This window comes from Wasmannia auropunctata, unplaced genomic scaffold (genome assembly GCF_000956235.1).
Source record: "Wasmannia auropunctata unplaced genomic scaffold, wasmannia.A_1.0 LD334172.1, whole genome shotgun sequence".
In the NCBI taxonomy this organism is placed as follows: Eukaryota; Metazoa; Arthropoda; class Insecta; order Hymenoptera; family Formicidae; genus Wasmannia; species Wasmannia auropunctata.
The window spans coordinates 124,409-139,888 of NW_012028718.1; the positions used below are offsets into that span (position 1 = coordinate 124,409).

The following is a 15,480-nucleotide window of genomic DNA, read 5'->3' on the forward strand; positions in this document are numbered from 1 at the left end:
AACACTCAACTTGCGCAATGAAAACGCTCAAGACAAGATTTGTACAGTCATACGCGTGTCACGATAGATATGACTTTGTACAGAAATACTCAGCCAGCACATACAACAGCACTCATCCAAGGTACATATTACCAGCACGTATCAACGATTCCGATCGCCACGATCGCGTACATGACCGAAAAATGCGATCGAAGAATTCTCGACGAGGTCGTAAAACACGATACTTTGAAAGGGGCAATTTTCTTAACTGTCTTAATCCAGAAACTTTTGAATGTTTTATGTTACTTTCTATAAAATTCTGAGGAAACCTCTCAACTGTATTATAAGTGATTTTTCTCTCGGTACCATCGAACTTTCAAAAATCAACGAAAGGAACGTACATTCTCCGAAATGTGTAGCGAAAATTTAATTTCAAAGCTAAATTTAATTAAAAATTTAATTTAAAATAAAAAAATTGACGATTAAAATTCATAAATTTTTAACTGACTCACGACACATTTATGCACTCATAATTGGAATTTATGAGTGCAAAGAATCTCAGTGATTCATATCAATAATTTATTCTTGCTTTTGTATAGAGACGGCAAAACTATACATGAATATTGCAAGGTTCAACTATTGATAATTATATAATACATAAATTTAACATTATAAAACAGAATTTAAAAATTGACAATATTTTAGACAATCATATATTACATGGTAAACATAAAACTACTGATACTAACGTGAACGATGCACATTACGTCATAGTTTGTAGCAACAAAGTCAAGGTACCACTACGCAAACATTGGACAATATTCTCTCTATTATAAAAACAAACTAAAATGGTTTACATGAAGATACAAAGCAACGCAAACTATAATGACAAACATAATTTGAAATATTTATTCCGTTACAAATTTTACTTTTTCCTTTTATTCATGTGCAATATAATCATAGAATGAAAATTGTAAGGAGCTAAGTATTTTTACATTGTTTTTCAAATGCATCTACATAAAATTTTGGAGATTTTTAAATGAATTTTATCATCGTTTTATTAATTGTTTATTTAATTAATCTATTAATTTTTTAAGAGCTTTTAATCTTTATGATTTTTTGGGTACGTTATATATTTTTCTTTTAAGACGGCATCTTTTAGTAAAGCATTTATTATTATACAAAATGTTTATTTTAATATACAGCTCCTTATGATTTCTCAGTTTTCCCAGAAGAACATCGCACGAGATTTAACTTATAGAATTAGTTTTGATACAGAATCATACAATCGACAGATGTAAACGCCCCGAGACGGCTCTTCACGCGTATGTCACGAATTCTAAACGCTTGGTATTCGCGTTGCAGTTGATTTTCAGTGGCGAGTACACAAAGGCGATGAACAAGGACTGGCACAGCGGCCACTTCTGTTGCTGGCAGTGCGACGAATCCCTGACAGGACAGCGCTACGTTCTCAGAGACGAGCATCCCTACTGCATTAAGTGTTATGAAAGCGTTTTCGCCAATGGCTGCGAGGAATGCAGCAAAATCATCGGCATTGACTCTAAGGTATTTGTCATTAAAAAAAAAAAAATATTTTGGATAAGTAATTTGTTCAAACACGATTCTTCGTTTATTAAAAGAAAGATCAAAAATTTTATTAGTCATTAATGTGGATGATTTAAAATCTCTTTGTAATTTTTTAATGGATCAATTTTGAAAATGAAGATCGTAATTCGTGAAACAGTAAGTCGTAACTTTATAAGGCTCGACAATTAGTAATAAGCTTTAAAACTATATTTTGTGTATTGCACGTGCAAAAAGTGTTAAGTTCAAATCGTCTTTCCTGAGCGTACTTGAGCTAGGTTACGCACTTCGACGCGTACGATAAATTACTTCGCTCGTCATATACAGCCTAAAGGCGTAATTAGCGGCCGTCAAATGATTACGAGACGGCCGGTGTCAATAGATGGAGAGGCATGGGCGTTGACTTACTCATTTCTAGAAATAGAAGCGATGATGCAGGTGCCGGCTATCCGTGTATCGGCTTCGAGCACCGATTTCCGCTCTCTCTCTTTTCCGTGCGTACGCTCGCCTTTATCGTAATACATATAGGTATATTTCGTTCGCTCCTGACGCGCAAAAATCATCGACCTGTGGTGGAAAAGTGAAGACGTTATTTTTCTCGCATCCTCAACCACGCGGAATTACGTAATTCATACGATTAATAATTCCCGTGATCTCAGCACATCCGCGACGGTTTCCAGAAATTATTTAGATACAACGTACGCGACGTTTGCTTGCGGAAGAAATTAAAGAAATCAATTAAATCCTTCTGTAATACACAACGGTATAATACGTTAATTGAAATTATTTAGACGCACGCGACGTTGCTTGCGGAAGAAATTAAAGAAATTAATTAAATTTTTCTGTAATACACAACGTAACACGTTAATCGTATTTCCAATGAAAAGCAATGTTAGTCCTCTTGGAATTGAATTTGAGAAATATTCGATTCATTTATAAATCGTTTTTATGTACATCATTGTGTAAACGAACCATTAAGTTTTCAACATTAAATATATTTGACAAAACAGGTATAATATAGCTTTCTTCAATTATAGGGATTACACATAGAATAAAAAAATATAAATTGAAAAGGATTAACGTAGTTCGATGTCGTTTTCAGGATCTGTCGTACAAGGATAAGCACTGGCATGAGGCCTGCTTCCTCTGCAACAGGTGCAGAGTGTCCTTGGTGGACAAACAGTTCGGTAGCAAGGTGGACAAGATTTACTGCGGCAACTGTTATGACGCCCAATTTGCCAGCCGTTGCGATGGATGCGGCGAGATCTTCCGTGCTGGTACGTAATATTTTTAACGCTGTAATTTTTCTTTACGAAGTTAGAGAGAGAGAGAGAGAGAGAGAGAGAGAGAGAGAGAGAGAGAGAGAGATTCTTAAAGTGTCACACGGGACCTCGATCTAGTCTTTCAAATGTAAATACGTTTATATGCTCATGATTTATTTACGTCTGACACGAATTACAATTGTTTATAACATACACTATTTATAGCATACACGCGAACGGTGAGAAATGCAAGAACGCAATTTCCATCTGTTTTTTTACAATGATGCAAGAAGATTAATTTCACAAGAGCTCCCATTGAACAATTTCACTAAGCTTTGCATTTATTGTTAGATGCTACACGATAAAATTTGATATTGTCGAGAAAAAGATTTTATCTATATCTGTGATCACTACAATTCGTAAGGAAGGAAAACATTTCTTATTTCTTCTTCTTTTTCACATTTCAAGCAAGAGTAGGAAAAATAGGAAGTTTTTGGAACAAATACGTTCTTGAAAATAGTTACGAATTTTACGACGCGCTAATACAGTCTTTGTAATTTATTACATCGCGTGAACTTTCCGACAAATTTATAGAGTCGTTAGATTTTAATGAGACTGAATATGCTTTCTAAAAAAAACCGATTAATGAGAAAATAAGTTCAAACGTAAAGAAAAAAATACAAATACGCAATCAATTTGATGTGCAGCGGGATTGACGTAATCGATAAACATAAACGATAATTCGTTTCGATTAACCGGCTATCTTTCTGTCCGGATGACCACATCAACGATTATATCATGAGACGTAAACGAACGTGAGAAGAGTATAATTTACGAAGTGAAAGAGACAAATACGCGCGTGGAGTAACAGCCGTGGCGTACAATGAAAGGTCGAGTCAGAAACAAATCTCCTAGTGATTTCCACCTACGACCGCGTTAACACCTGTTCTTGATCGATCGCTAGCGAATCGTTTCCCGACAGTGATTCATGGTGTCAGGTACGAGCGCGCACGGCGTGGGGGGGGGGGGGGAGAGAAAACCGATAGATCTTGCATTCGGCGTTTCTTATTAAGGTAACTGAGTCAAGGCTCGGGCTTCAGACACGGGCCAATTATTGTGAGCCGTTTTGAGACTGAATACGTCATTTTACATCTAATTCACTCAGCTCTCTAATAGCATTAAATCGTTTTGCATAAACATCTTAATTAAGCTGCATTTACCTTTCTCTTGTATTCAGAGATCCTGTGCCGACCTCTTTGAATGGCTTCTTTCATAGATCGATCTTGAAGTCGGTATTTTTATGTAGATTTTTTTCCATTTATAAGAATGAATGACAGATAATGAGACTGATAAATGTGGACGGTAGAAGTGTTTATTTTGCAATAAGCTAAGTTCGTTTAGATTTTAAATCTAGATATTAGTGTTATCTCTTTAATTATGTTTCATTAAAAGCTTTTCCTTTGTCTATAAAAATCTTTCTTCTAAGTGAAAGTAATAAATAAGAGATAGCATAGCACAGGATCGGTTTTATAAAAATTGTACAATTAAAAAAAATAAAGCACAATACATATATCAAGCTTTGTGCTTTCTTTAATTTTTACAATGGAAAGTAAACTGTACGCCGTAAATTAATGAAGTTCATCGAAAGGCAATCTTTTTGATGCATTCAATGCGAAATCGAAACGCTCACGTAAGTGGGTCAACTGCAAAAAGATTAGTAGTCAACCGTGACGATCGACCTTTTTCCGACATAAATCGACGAAGGAACCAATCGTTATCCAGGATGATAATCACCGTATCCACTTTGTCGTTCAAGTTTGCTTAAAAGTTTGCGCGTAGCCTTCAATTCGACAAACACGACGAGATCTATATTATAATACAGTTTACACTGCACACCGCGATCCATTCGAGAGATTACGAGACGCTTAAAAAATGTTACAGAGAACCTCGGCTGAATAGCGCAAATGTCGTTTTACCCGAGATAAGTAGGATGTAATTTAAATATCTATAAACGTTCAAAGTGTGTTGATTTGCGGATCTTGATGAGGTAGTAGAAAATGTGAGAGAAATTCTCACCTTCTGAATAGATGACAATTTCAATATATAAACATTCAAAAGAGTGTGAACTTGAAGATTTTGATAAGGCAATAGAAATAAAAGAAATTTTTCGTTCTGATTTGGAATAGATTTGATAAAACTTCAGAAAAGTCAAAATCTTTGATATTAATAAATTTCGAGGAAATATCGCAAAACTATAATTCTGACTATTCAAACTATTCTTGCCGATGTATTATTATTTATTGTCGAAACTTGCGACGCACTGCGGTCTAATAATGTTGGCATGCAGTTATCATCAGGACCCAGCCCGCGCTGTTCTCACAATATAGCCGTTCGTTAAGAATAATTTGCGTGACACATTGAGGAAGGTCGGACGGCGTGGGAGTTTCGGGACGAATTCCAATTTTGCTTCTGACAAATAAAAAGGATTAGCTGATGTCGAGGTCAATCGGAGGGATTGTCGGCGCGAATGATTTGGTGATCAGCGTGTGTTCGTATATACGTGAGCTTGACATTTCACGAGCTACGTATCAATTTGTGAAATCGTTAATAAATCTCGATCGGATTCATGATACCGCGAACATGCGATTCTGCCCGAACATCGAGATTTCCTGTTTCCTCCATATCCATTTCCGTCATGCTGCTCTTCCGATGCAGCGCGATTGAAGGATAGATTGAAGAGAGTTATTTACGGATACTCACGCGCAAAGTCACGTGGAACAAGTTTTCCAGACAACCAGCTAAAAGAAATTACGAATCATTAATCATTCGATATTCGCGAATAAATTTTTGAGCACCTTAATTTTACGAATAACGATCCGTACATTACATAACAACTAATAAAAAGATCTTTTTTATCAAATGACGTCATGTACTTATTTCTATCTGCAACATTTTTCAAGAACATATTTTATTCTTTGTAACTGTTTGCAATACATTATTCCCAAGAAAAAGTGTCTGAAATACAAACTAAAGAAATACAAACAACTTTTCTTCACACAAAAATTCGTCATTTACTGTGTCACACATTAAATATGATGTGTAGTTATGTTTTAGAACATATACTACTGGAAGGAGAATTGTTTATACCGTCCGCGTATCAAGCTGAAGCTAACATCTGTGCAAGAAAGAAAGATATAGATTTCCAATTAATTGTAATGCGCATATGCCATTCAGCCCCCACTTAGCCTCGTTTTTAATTTTTTTTTTAATTTTCGAAAAATAAAAAATTAGGCAAAACAGGCTGAGTGGGGGCTGAATGGCACATGCGTATTACAGTCAATTGGGAACATATATACCTTTCTGTCTCGCACAGATGTTGGCTTCACGTTCAGCACTCAACTCTCCTTCCAGTAATATATATGTTCTAAGAGTTATATGCATATAAATCAGTGTTAGAAAAAAAATGAAAATCCGTGTTTCTTTAATTTATATATAATTTAATTATTTGCCACAAAAGTTTTAGTTTGATATTTTGAATTGGAAGATCGGAACATGGGAAGATTAAGATTCACCCCAAAATATTTCCATATTTAATCGCCTATAACTCCAGAGGTATTAGAGTCGTTGTGAAAAAAATAGATTTTAAATTAAACAGAAATCCATCGTTAAAATTGAGGTCGGAACCTCTGTGCAATTCTGTATATGGAAATACGTCGCGTTAAGTGGATATAATTCCAATTCGCAGTTCCGTCGATGATCGAAGCTCGCGATATGCGAAATCCTTGAGAATAACGTGACTGCGATAGAAATATCCTAATCAAAAAGGAAGTCCGCGCGATACAGCATTAATCGCAAATTTATTGGGAGATAAATTCTCTCAACGTTAAATCTGTCATGTATTTCATATAGCTTTTCGGGTTGCGGTCTATAAAAAAAAAAATATTATCTCATGCTATTTAAATTAGTATTAATTCGGGAAGTGCCTTATGTAAATTTTTTTCCCCTCCGGTTGCGAGAAGACGGGTTAGTCGGAACCGAGGATCCCCACAGTGCATCTTTGATTAGCACGGATCCACGGTCGAAATCTGGAGGCGCGTGTCCAGATATAATCCGCAGGCACCAAGCGGCGACGGTAGAATGCCTCTCTCGTCGGCTGTATAACGGCCAAGTTATCACACGGTAACACACGTTGCGCCTGCCCGCAACGGTGACTCCAGCGAGAGCCGAAGAGCGGTCTGCCTTCAGTGGCTCGTAAGACCTCGGCCCAATCGCACGCTCGATTCTCCACGTTCGATTATCCGGCACACCGGGGTTACGATTTTCTCTCTCCTTCCTTCTCTTTCGCGATTTATTTCGCGCTTTAATTAACTTGATCGTTTGATTTAAGATCGAGTTAAAAAGAAATCGAGCTTATAGTCCGGAATTGAAATGACACTTCGGTTGAACTGATAAACAAGCGCCTAATTTAAATGATTTAATTAAAAATAATCGTAACCTTAACTCGCGAGCTCGCGCAAATCTATTTTGACGTCGTCAATTGTAATCAGCGATCCAATCCGATCGCTGCCGGAACGCCGTGTAAAGAGGCGCGCGGAAGATTTGTTTCTGCGAGATCGCGTAAACTTCGTGGCAGCCGGTGAATGCACGCGTGTTTGTTTGTATAAACGTTTTGAGAGAAAATATGGCCACCGACGCGTTGAGTGAACGGCTGTCGAGTAAGCTGCACCTGCAAACGAAGACGGTGGGCGAGGAGAGAATCAGAAGGGCGAAAGAGAAGGACGAAGATGTCGCGATCTTCAGCATGTTCTCCCTGGAGGGCGATCCCACGTTCAGATGCTGCTTGGGCAAATACTGTCTGATCGGAGACCCGAAGAAAGCAGACCCAGGTGACGATCGCGACGATCGTTTATCTAAAAAAAAACGGATTATGTCGCAGTATTGACATAAATTGGCATTTATTAATATTAATATGGCATAAATGTCGTAACTATATTTGGCGTGCACTCTTGCTTTGAGTTTACAATGATGGAAAAGTGAATTCATGTTTTTTTAATAATAAATTTTTGTAGAAGTAATTATTTATTTGCCCTAATGTTTTTCATATCGGAAGCTCAATTCGTCGAAGAACATTTATATTCAATCTATAACTTCAAAGTTATATTAATACAGTCATATTAATAAATCTATTGTGAAAAAATCGATTTTAAATTAGACAAAAACATGTCGCGTGAGATAAATATAATTCCAGTTCATATTTCTATCGATGATCGAAGCACGTAATATGCGAAATCCTTGAGAATCTCGTGATGTGACTGCGATAGAAATCCTAATCGAAAAGGAAGTTCGCGCGGTACAGCATTAATTTACAATTACAAATTTTTTGGAAGATAAACTCAACATAAAATCTTTCATGTATTTCATAACTTTTACTCTTTGAATTTCATTTATAAAAATATATATAGATTATATCGTGTTATTTAAATTAATATAATTTGGAAGGTAGTGTCTTATGCAAATTTTTATCGATTGAAAAAGCGAGTTAGTTAAAATTCCTCGCAATGCATTTTTAATCCACTGATCCTGATTGTGAGTGTCACATCCGGCGACGCGATAAAGTGTAGATATAATCCACAGGTGTACTAATCAAGAATGATAGAATGCCTCTTTTGTTGGCTATATAACGACCAAGTTATCACGCGATAAAATATATTGCGTTTCACAATAGTGACTTTAATGAAAAGTGGTCCGCCTTCAGTGGCTCATAAGCTCTTGATCCAATCGTTCGATTATTTGGCACACCGTTACAGGTTTCTCTTTCCTTCTTTCGCGATTTATTTCGCACCTTAATTAACTCGAGTCTTTGAGCTTGTTAGGATAAAAAGAACAGTTTGTAATTCCAGAACTGAAATGACAATTTAGATAAATTGGTAAACAAGCGTTTAATTTAAATATTTTAATAAAAATAATCATATATATTGATATTTATAATTGATTATTTGAAAATATTCAATTTGCGACTGTCTCGTGTAAATATATCTCATTGTCAATCAGAATCATAGGCTGAATCTAATTGCGATCATCGCAGAACGCAGAAAGTTTTGTTTCTGCGAGTTCGCGTTTCATGTAAACTTCGTGGCAACCGGTGAATGCACGCGTGTTTGTTTGTACAAACGCTTCGAGAGAAAGATTTAACTGCGATGGAAGATATCTCATACACCACATAAAAATCGGTTTATACTAAGTGAGCACTTGTTGAACGAATGGCATAAGGAACGCCTGCAAATAACGGCGAACGAGGAGAGAACGGCGAAGGAGAAGCTTGGGGGGGATGTCGCGATCTTGAGCATGTTCGCCGTGGAGGGTAATCCTAAGTTTAAATGTGCTGTCTTGGCAAGGACTGTCTGGTCGGAGATCTGAAAAAACTAGATCCAGGTGATGATTGCTCGATTCTCAAAAGCGGATTATGCCGCAGTGTTGGCATTTAAATTGGCATTTATTAGTATTAATATGATATAAAATCGCAACCATATTTGGCACTACATTCTTACTTTGCAACAACGACGAAGAATCTCGAGGAGCAATTAGAATAATCTCTTTAGTGAGATAATAATTTTTTGTATCGATCGAAAGAAGACACGTTACAAGTTGTTTTATCATAAAAATAGTAACGTGGTAAGCTTCCTAAAAATTTCATTTGAAACGAGCAGTATTATATGTATTTTATATTATTTGGAATGTTATTATCCAATATTTTTTCGCATGATACCATAAACAGGTGCAGATGCATTGTGATATGAATCTCTATAAGAATAAAGATGTATTATGCAGAATCGTTAGATTATTAGCCAAAATCATTAAATCAAAAGATACTCATTCTAACTAAAATTGCATTCTAACTAAAATATCAATATAATCAGAATTATATAATGTTTGACGTTACCACGTTTGACAATACGTGTATGATCAAACATGTTGAATATTAAGGAGAGATGACACTTGCACATCATTAAGATTTTCATTTTCGATGCAACTGACAAGATCCATTTAAAGAACATTTTATTTGCTCTCGCGTTGCAAAACGACTATAAGGCAGATGTGATAAGGAACTACATATTTTCAAAATTCTCCTAAGATCGAAGAAACCAGCTGGTGTATCAGAACCGGTCGAACGTAATGATACCGCAACGTATATGGGAAAAGAAAGAGGAAAGGAGAAGTGTGAGGGAGATGGAGAACCTCGAGCGTGACCTTATCAGGAAACACCAGTGCGCGTCGATATGCTCGGTTATATACTGTGCATTCGGCTATCTAATTGCCTATAATTGCCACCTGATGAATAGCCTAATTCCTCAAACAGGCATCGGATCGATGCGATGCGACGCGTCAATTCGAATTTTTCTCGCGCGATTTAAGTTAATTCCGATGCCGATGCGTTTGTTCTGCAATTATCGGCCCCTTCCTTGTTATCATCGATGATAATGTCCGCGCGGAAGATTACCAGTGAGTCTTCCCGTCGCCGTGTGGGTTTGCAATGGTTGTGCTTAAGCATGGTAAATATTTGCACGGAATCGCCAGCATGCGGAGATCGAGAAGATCCCGGTTGTACAACGCAAATGCTGCACTTATACGCATCCTTATTCTCTTAATTTAATTGCACGTGGGTACGGAGGTGTAACTGACAAATATGGTTATTCAAATCAGCCACTCAATAGTATCATGAGCAATATAGCGATATAGGCGCGCGAGATGTCATCCGTAAAAATAACTTCGAGTTTTCGAGACGAGCAAGCTCGATAAGTAAGTTAATATCGAAAAACAATTGAGAAAGAATAACTCAAGTCAATAGGCACACTAGATTTCGTAAGAATGAAAAAACTTGTTGCATGTTATTGTATGTATTGTATGTTTAAACAATTATTCTTGTTTTTATAAAAATATAATTCATTTAGCAGACAAATATACGCGTGAAGAAATTAGATTTCATTCGACAAAATTTAAATAAAACCAGATTTATTTAGTTGATTTATAATAAGATTTATTTAATATTGCTTAAATTGCATTAAATATAGATTATATCATCGAGCGATATCAGCCTGCTAATTATGTGAAAATGCGGAAACACGATATGATCACGTAGGTGACTAAAATATGATAATGACATTCAATCGATTTGCATCTAATCTCCTCTCTGTGGAAACACATTTATATTCATGCGTTATTGCACCGTATTATTACAAAAGTGTAAGTCTATTGTTCAATTTGGACAGTATATGATTTAAATAAAGCAAGTTATTCGTAAACACGCTGATAAAAGAAAAATTTTTCTCTCACATCTTTTTTACTAAATTATACTCATCGTTTTCTTGAAAATTTGAAACTTTGAATATCTTTTTGTTTCACAAGAATTTAAGTTATTTAATAATATGCAGCTATGTCTCGTATTAAACATAATTTATCAATTACAATCAAATTTATTTATCGTAAAAAAGAAAATTAAAAAAGATTTACAGAATATTTTAAGATTTATTTTTAAGTATATCTCTCTTTTATAAAATGTCATTTAATTCTTAATCTTAATTATTTTTCATCTAATCATACAATCAAAATTCCCTTATAAGAAAGTCGAAATTAAACTTAGAGAGAAGTTGAATAATATATAATGTTACTACCTAATTTCTCAAGTTTTATTCCTCGAGATGTACAACGGAAATCCTTCAAAAGATATATATATATATATAATTTTCTTGAATTTTCAATTATGTATAAATCGGAATAATTCCGAATCAACTCCAAATTGATCGAAAGATTGCCGGATAGACGGAAGTGCGAGGAAACCTTGGACACTCTGTATAGGCGGGCAGGTTTGCACGCTCAACGACTATGCACGCTCGTGTATCTATGATTGATTTTATTGCGAACGTGACTCACGACATCGTAAACGTCGAGATAGTCTCAGCACGTGTACGCTGTGAATGCGCATCCTATCGCGATTTCATCGAATCAAGCAAGACAATTTCGAGGGAAACAAACCTGCGATCGAATTTCTAATTTATGAAGAAAAATTAATTAGCGATTGGAATCGTTTCGTCATGCGCCATTAAATTGGGAGGCATTCGTCGAAGTTGCGGCGACGAAAATATATCGGAGGACGTTTTTCTTTTTTAATTAAATAAATGTTTAAGAGGGCACACATGTGTTCTGACACACATTGTAATTTGTTCACTCAAATACGTAATCGGTTGTCAGCGATCGTACACGATGATTGACATGAAGACTGTTGTGAAATATCTTGGAATTCGTTTTAATGCGATAAACAAGTTATATGCGTGTTTAAGGCTCCGTGATGAAAAAAAAATTATGCAACTCGTTTTCGATCGCTCGTCAGAATTTTTAACTTGCACTACCGTGTACGCGTTCCTAAAGAAGCGAACAATTGTGCAATTTGTAAAGAGCTGTCCCGTTTGTGTACATACGTATCTTATTGCTGAGGCGGTATGAAAAGGACTGATGCACGGGTGATTCGAGTTGAATGGGAAAAAAAAACATTGGCAATCGATGCAGTTATACGTGCCGGATTATCGAAATCGCATATCATGTGAAAACACGATCCCATTCGGATAAGAGTCTCGATATCGATGTATTAATATGAATGATATCATCAATCGCTGCGTAACGGTAGATCGCACCGTCGATACATTGTTCGTACTTGAATGTCAGTCGGCGTGTCCAAACAAACGTATCATTATCGAGTCGCGATCTCTTCCGCAAGCTCGATCTTTAACCTGAAATTCGTGTTTCATTTACATATATAAGAATGCAAAGGTTCAACAACATTTAATTACACGTTTGACTGTATTTCTGCCTAGCTAATTAAATCAAATGTGGGAAGAATGTAACATTGACATTACTTGCTCGTTATACATATAGAGAATATATTTACGTATAAGTAATATTAAAAGTCGAAGGGTCCATTTCTACCATTGTAGATTAACTTTAATTTCAGTTTAATTTACTCTCTATCTTTTTCTAATTCTTAAAACTAGAAGAGGATAAACCGAGATTAAAGTTAATCTATACGTTGATAGAAATGAAACAGATGAGAGGCACGTCACAGAATTAAATAAAGCGGAAGGAAATTTTGATTTGAGAATAGTTTCGCGGGCGTGAGATAAGCAATTTACAATTTCGAACTCGATTTTGATTTTCGTATATATATATACGTTTGGCGAACAGAGTTTGCCTGGGTCAGGAAATTTTAGAATCGCCCGCACGACAGCTTCTGCTTCTCGTTGAATTATATTTAGACTTGACGTAGGAAAGAGGAGGCAGCTTCCGCCTCGAGATAGAGTCGGCTTAGAAGGGCGTGTTACCAATTTCACGAGTGATAATCATAAAATACGTCTGAATGAGCGCGTTAACGATCGACGAAGCGTCGAAGAAGAATGACGGAATGATAAATGATCATTAAATAATTAATGACGGCATTTTCGCAGTTTACCGAAATAGATAACAGTCTCTGTTGGATTGTTTACTTGTGTCCGACCGGCGGAGGAATTAGCAAGATTTAATGGATTTCTGTTGTTGAAGAAACGATAGTTAAATGCCAGTAGTTAAATGTATATATAGCAGTTAAATGGACGTTCCAGTATAGCTTTGGAATAGTTTGTCCATCTCGTGTTAATAGTCGCGACGAAAACACATTATGAGAGTCGCGATATTGCGCTACGTATGTAAGAAAAACGCTTAGAAGGATGAGTTTCAAATGACGTCTGAGAGTATCTGCGATAATCGAAAAATCTCCCTCGTCACGGCGCCGGGAGATACTTCATTACCGTGACGAACGAACAGGTCATTTAAGAGCGTGAATGACACTTCTTAAGTAGGTTTTAAAGCGCATCTCTCGTGCCTGTCAACGAGGTGCGATTCCATACGGTTAACACGTGTCAAGAGGCATAAATTGCTTTATATCTTGAAATATAACTACTGTTATATTAAATATTCATATTTTTAAATATACATCTTTATTGAGTGCCTCTTGAGAGCGCTCCGTTATTTTATATCCATAAATTTCATAACCAGTTTTTGGTGGATCTTCGTTTAAACATTCAAGGAATCTCTGGTGGATAAAGTATCATCCATTATTTCTTACATATCCTCCACATCTTAAAAAATTATAGAAGATTCCTGATAAGATTGTATACAAAAGGATGTTTTCACAATGGCGACTATATATAAACGTTTTATGCTGATGAAGGATATGTAAATATCCAATTTTTAACATGTACGCACCGTTCAACAGCGCGAATATAACACGCGGATTACAACGCGGCGCGCATAAGATTACCACATCGGCCTTGGGCCATCAGCTTTATACATATACGGAGGTATTGCCTGGCTGACGTGACGTCACGCGAATCTCCACTTGAGTCATAGTGGTCCAGGAGGCAGCGTGTCGTGCACGAAAGATACATGGATATCAGAATGTCCATCTTTAGTGCACCTCGAAAAGCATCGAAACGTAAAATAAACACGTTTGAAGATTTGACACATAAATAATAAAAATAAAAAGCTCAAATGTATATCTTTCTAAAAAAAAACCATCTGGATATTTATAAAAAGAGAAAAATAATAAAGACTGTAAAAATATATATTTGGAATACGCCGCATATTTATTTTGAATATCGCAGATATTTCAATAAATCATATCTACAAGTGAAATTCGAGCTTAATGTATGGAATGTGCATATGGATATCTTCTTTTAAAAAAAAATGTAATTTGGAGTATATCGATATGTCGTTTTTATTTGTAACAAAATATTCTGAAATTTGCACGAACTGTTGCAAGTTGTATGAATTGAGTCTCACTTTACTATTTTCGAGTCTGCAGTCTTAAATTGATTATTATGACATAATTACCATGTCTGCATTAGATCGAGACATAATTGATCGCTTAAATAATGTAACGGATGCATAATTAGTAATTTGCAGATGGCGATGTAGTTGTAACTCGAAGACTAGATTTAACAAAATTTGACAGAGTGCTCAGTAATGAATGAATAATTTAACGAATCAGCCCGCGATGATTAACAGGCTAAGTACTCGAATAGATATTGCGCGCCGTTCATTAATCTATATCGGCGAAAATGGAGACGATTATCGGCACTCGATATGCGATAATACAGACGCTCTATTCTCGATAGGATAATAAGTGTTCTTCGGACACATTGAAGAGCTCTGTCGATCAGGAGAGGATTCAAGGTTTTGACAAAGTCGCGGTTTATTGTATGGTATTGTATTCTACTCCGAAATTCTGTCTTTGAAGAAAAAAAAAACGGAAAGGAGAATTTTTCAATAAAACAAGCTTTTCGATCGTCATTGAGAGACTGTCTCAGACGTGATCCTATACCATAAACATTTAGGATTGAGCTGATGATTCACGAGACACGTTATTATACTTAATGTCACATTTAAGTGTGTCATTTGGCCGGACCTTAGATCACCTTTCGAAATAGAAAGACGTTATTAATTCGTCGTCTTCTTGTCTCTCGGATACGAAGGGAAAAAAACGCGACATAATGAATGCCCACGCATTATTACGCGTCTCGTTCAAAATCTGCGCGAATAAATTTGATTGCCGAAGAGATTAGATTTTACA

At 36.1% G+C, this 15,480-nt stretch overlaps 1 protein-coding gene and 1 long non-coding RNA gene across 11 annotated transcripts in view; one reads left to right on the plus strand and one right to left on the minus strand.

Moving 5' to 3' along the window:
- LOC105459642 (four and a half LIM domains protein 2) overlaps positions 1-15,480 on the plus strand; it is a 121,574-nt gene that overhangs the window by 100,086 nt on the left and 6,008 nt on the right. For 9 of the 10 annotated variants that reach the window (XM_011705830.1, XM_011705831.1, XM_011705833.1 and 6 more), the window contains 2 exons: positions 1,345-1,545; positions 2,666-2,840. In XM_011705830.1, the coding sequence (XP_011704132.1) occupies positions 1,345-1,545; positions 2,666-2,840 (376 nt within the window). The remainder of the gene's footprint in view (positions 1-1,344; positions 1,546-2,665; positions 2,841-15,480) is intronic. The other variant, XM_011705834.1, reaches the window with a different exon arrangement.
- Positions 5,102-7,495, minus strand: LOC105459641. The gene is made up of 2 exons (XR_975707.1): positions 6,809-7,495; positions 5,102-5,623 (listed from the first exon to the last, which is right to left on the minus strand). It is a non-coding gene; the product is annotated as an uncharacterized LOC105459641 (long non-coding RNA).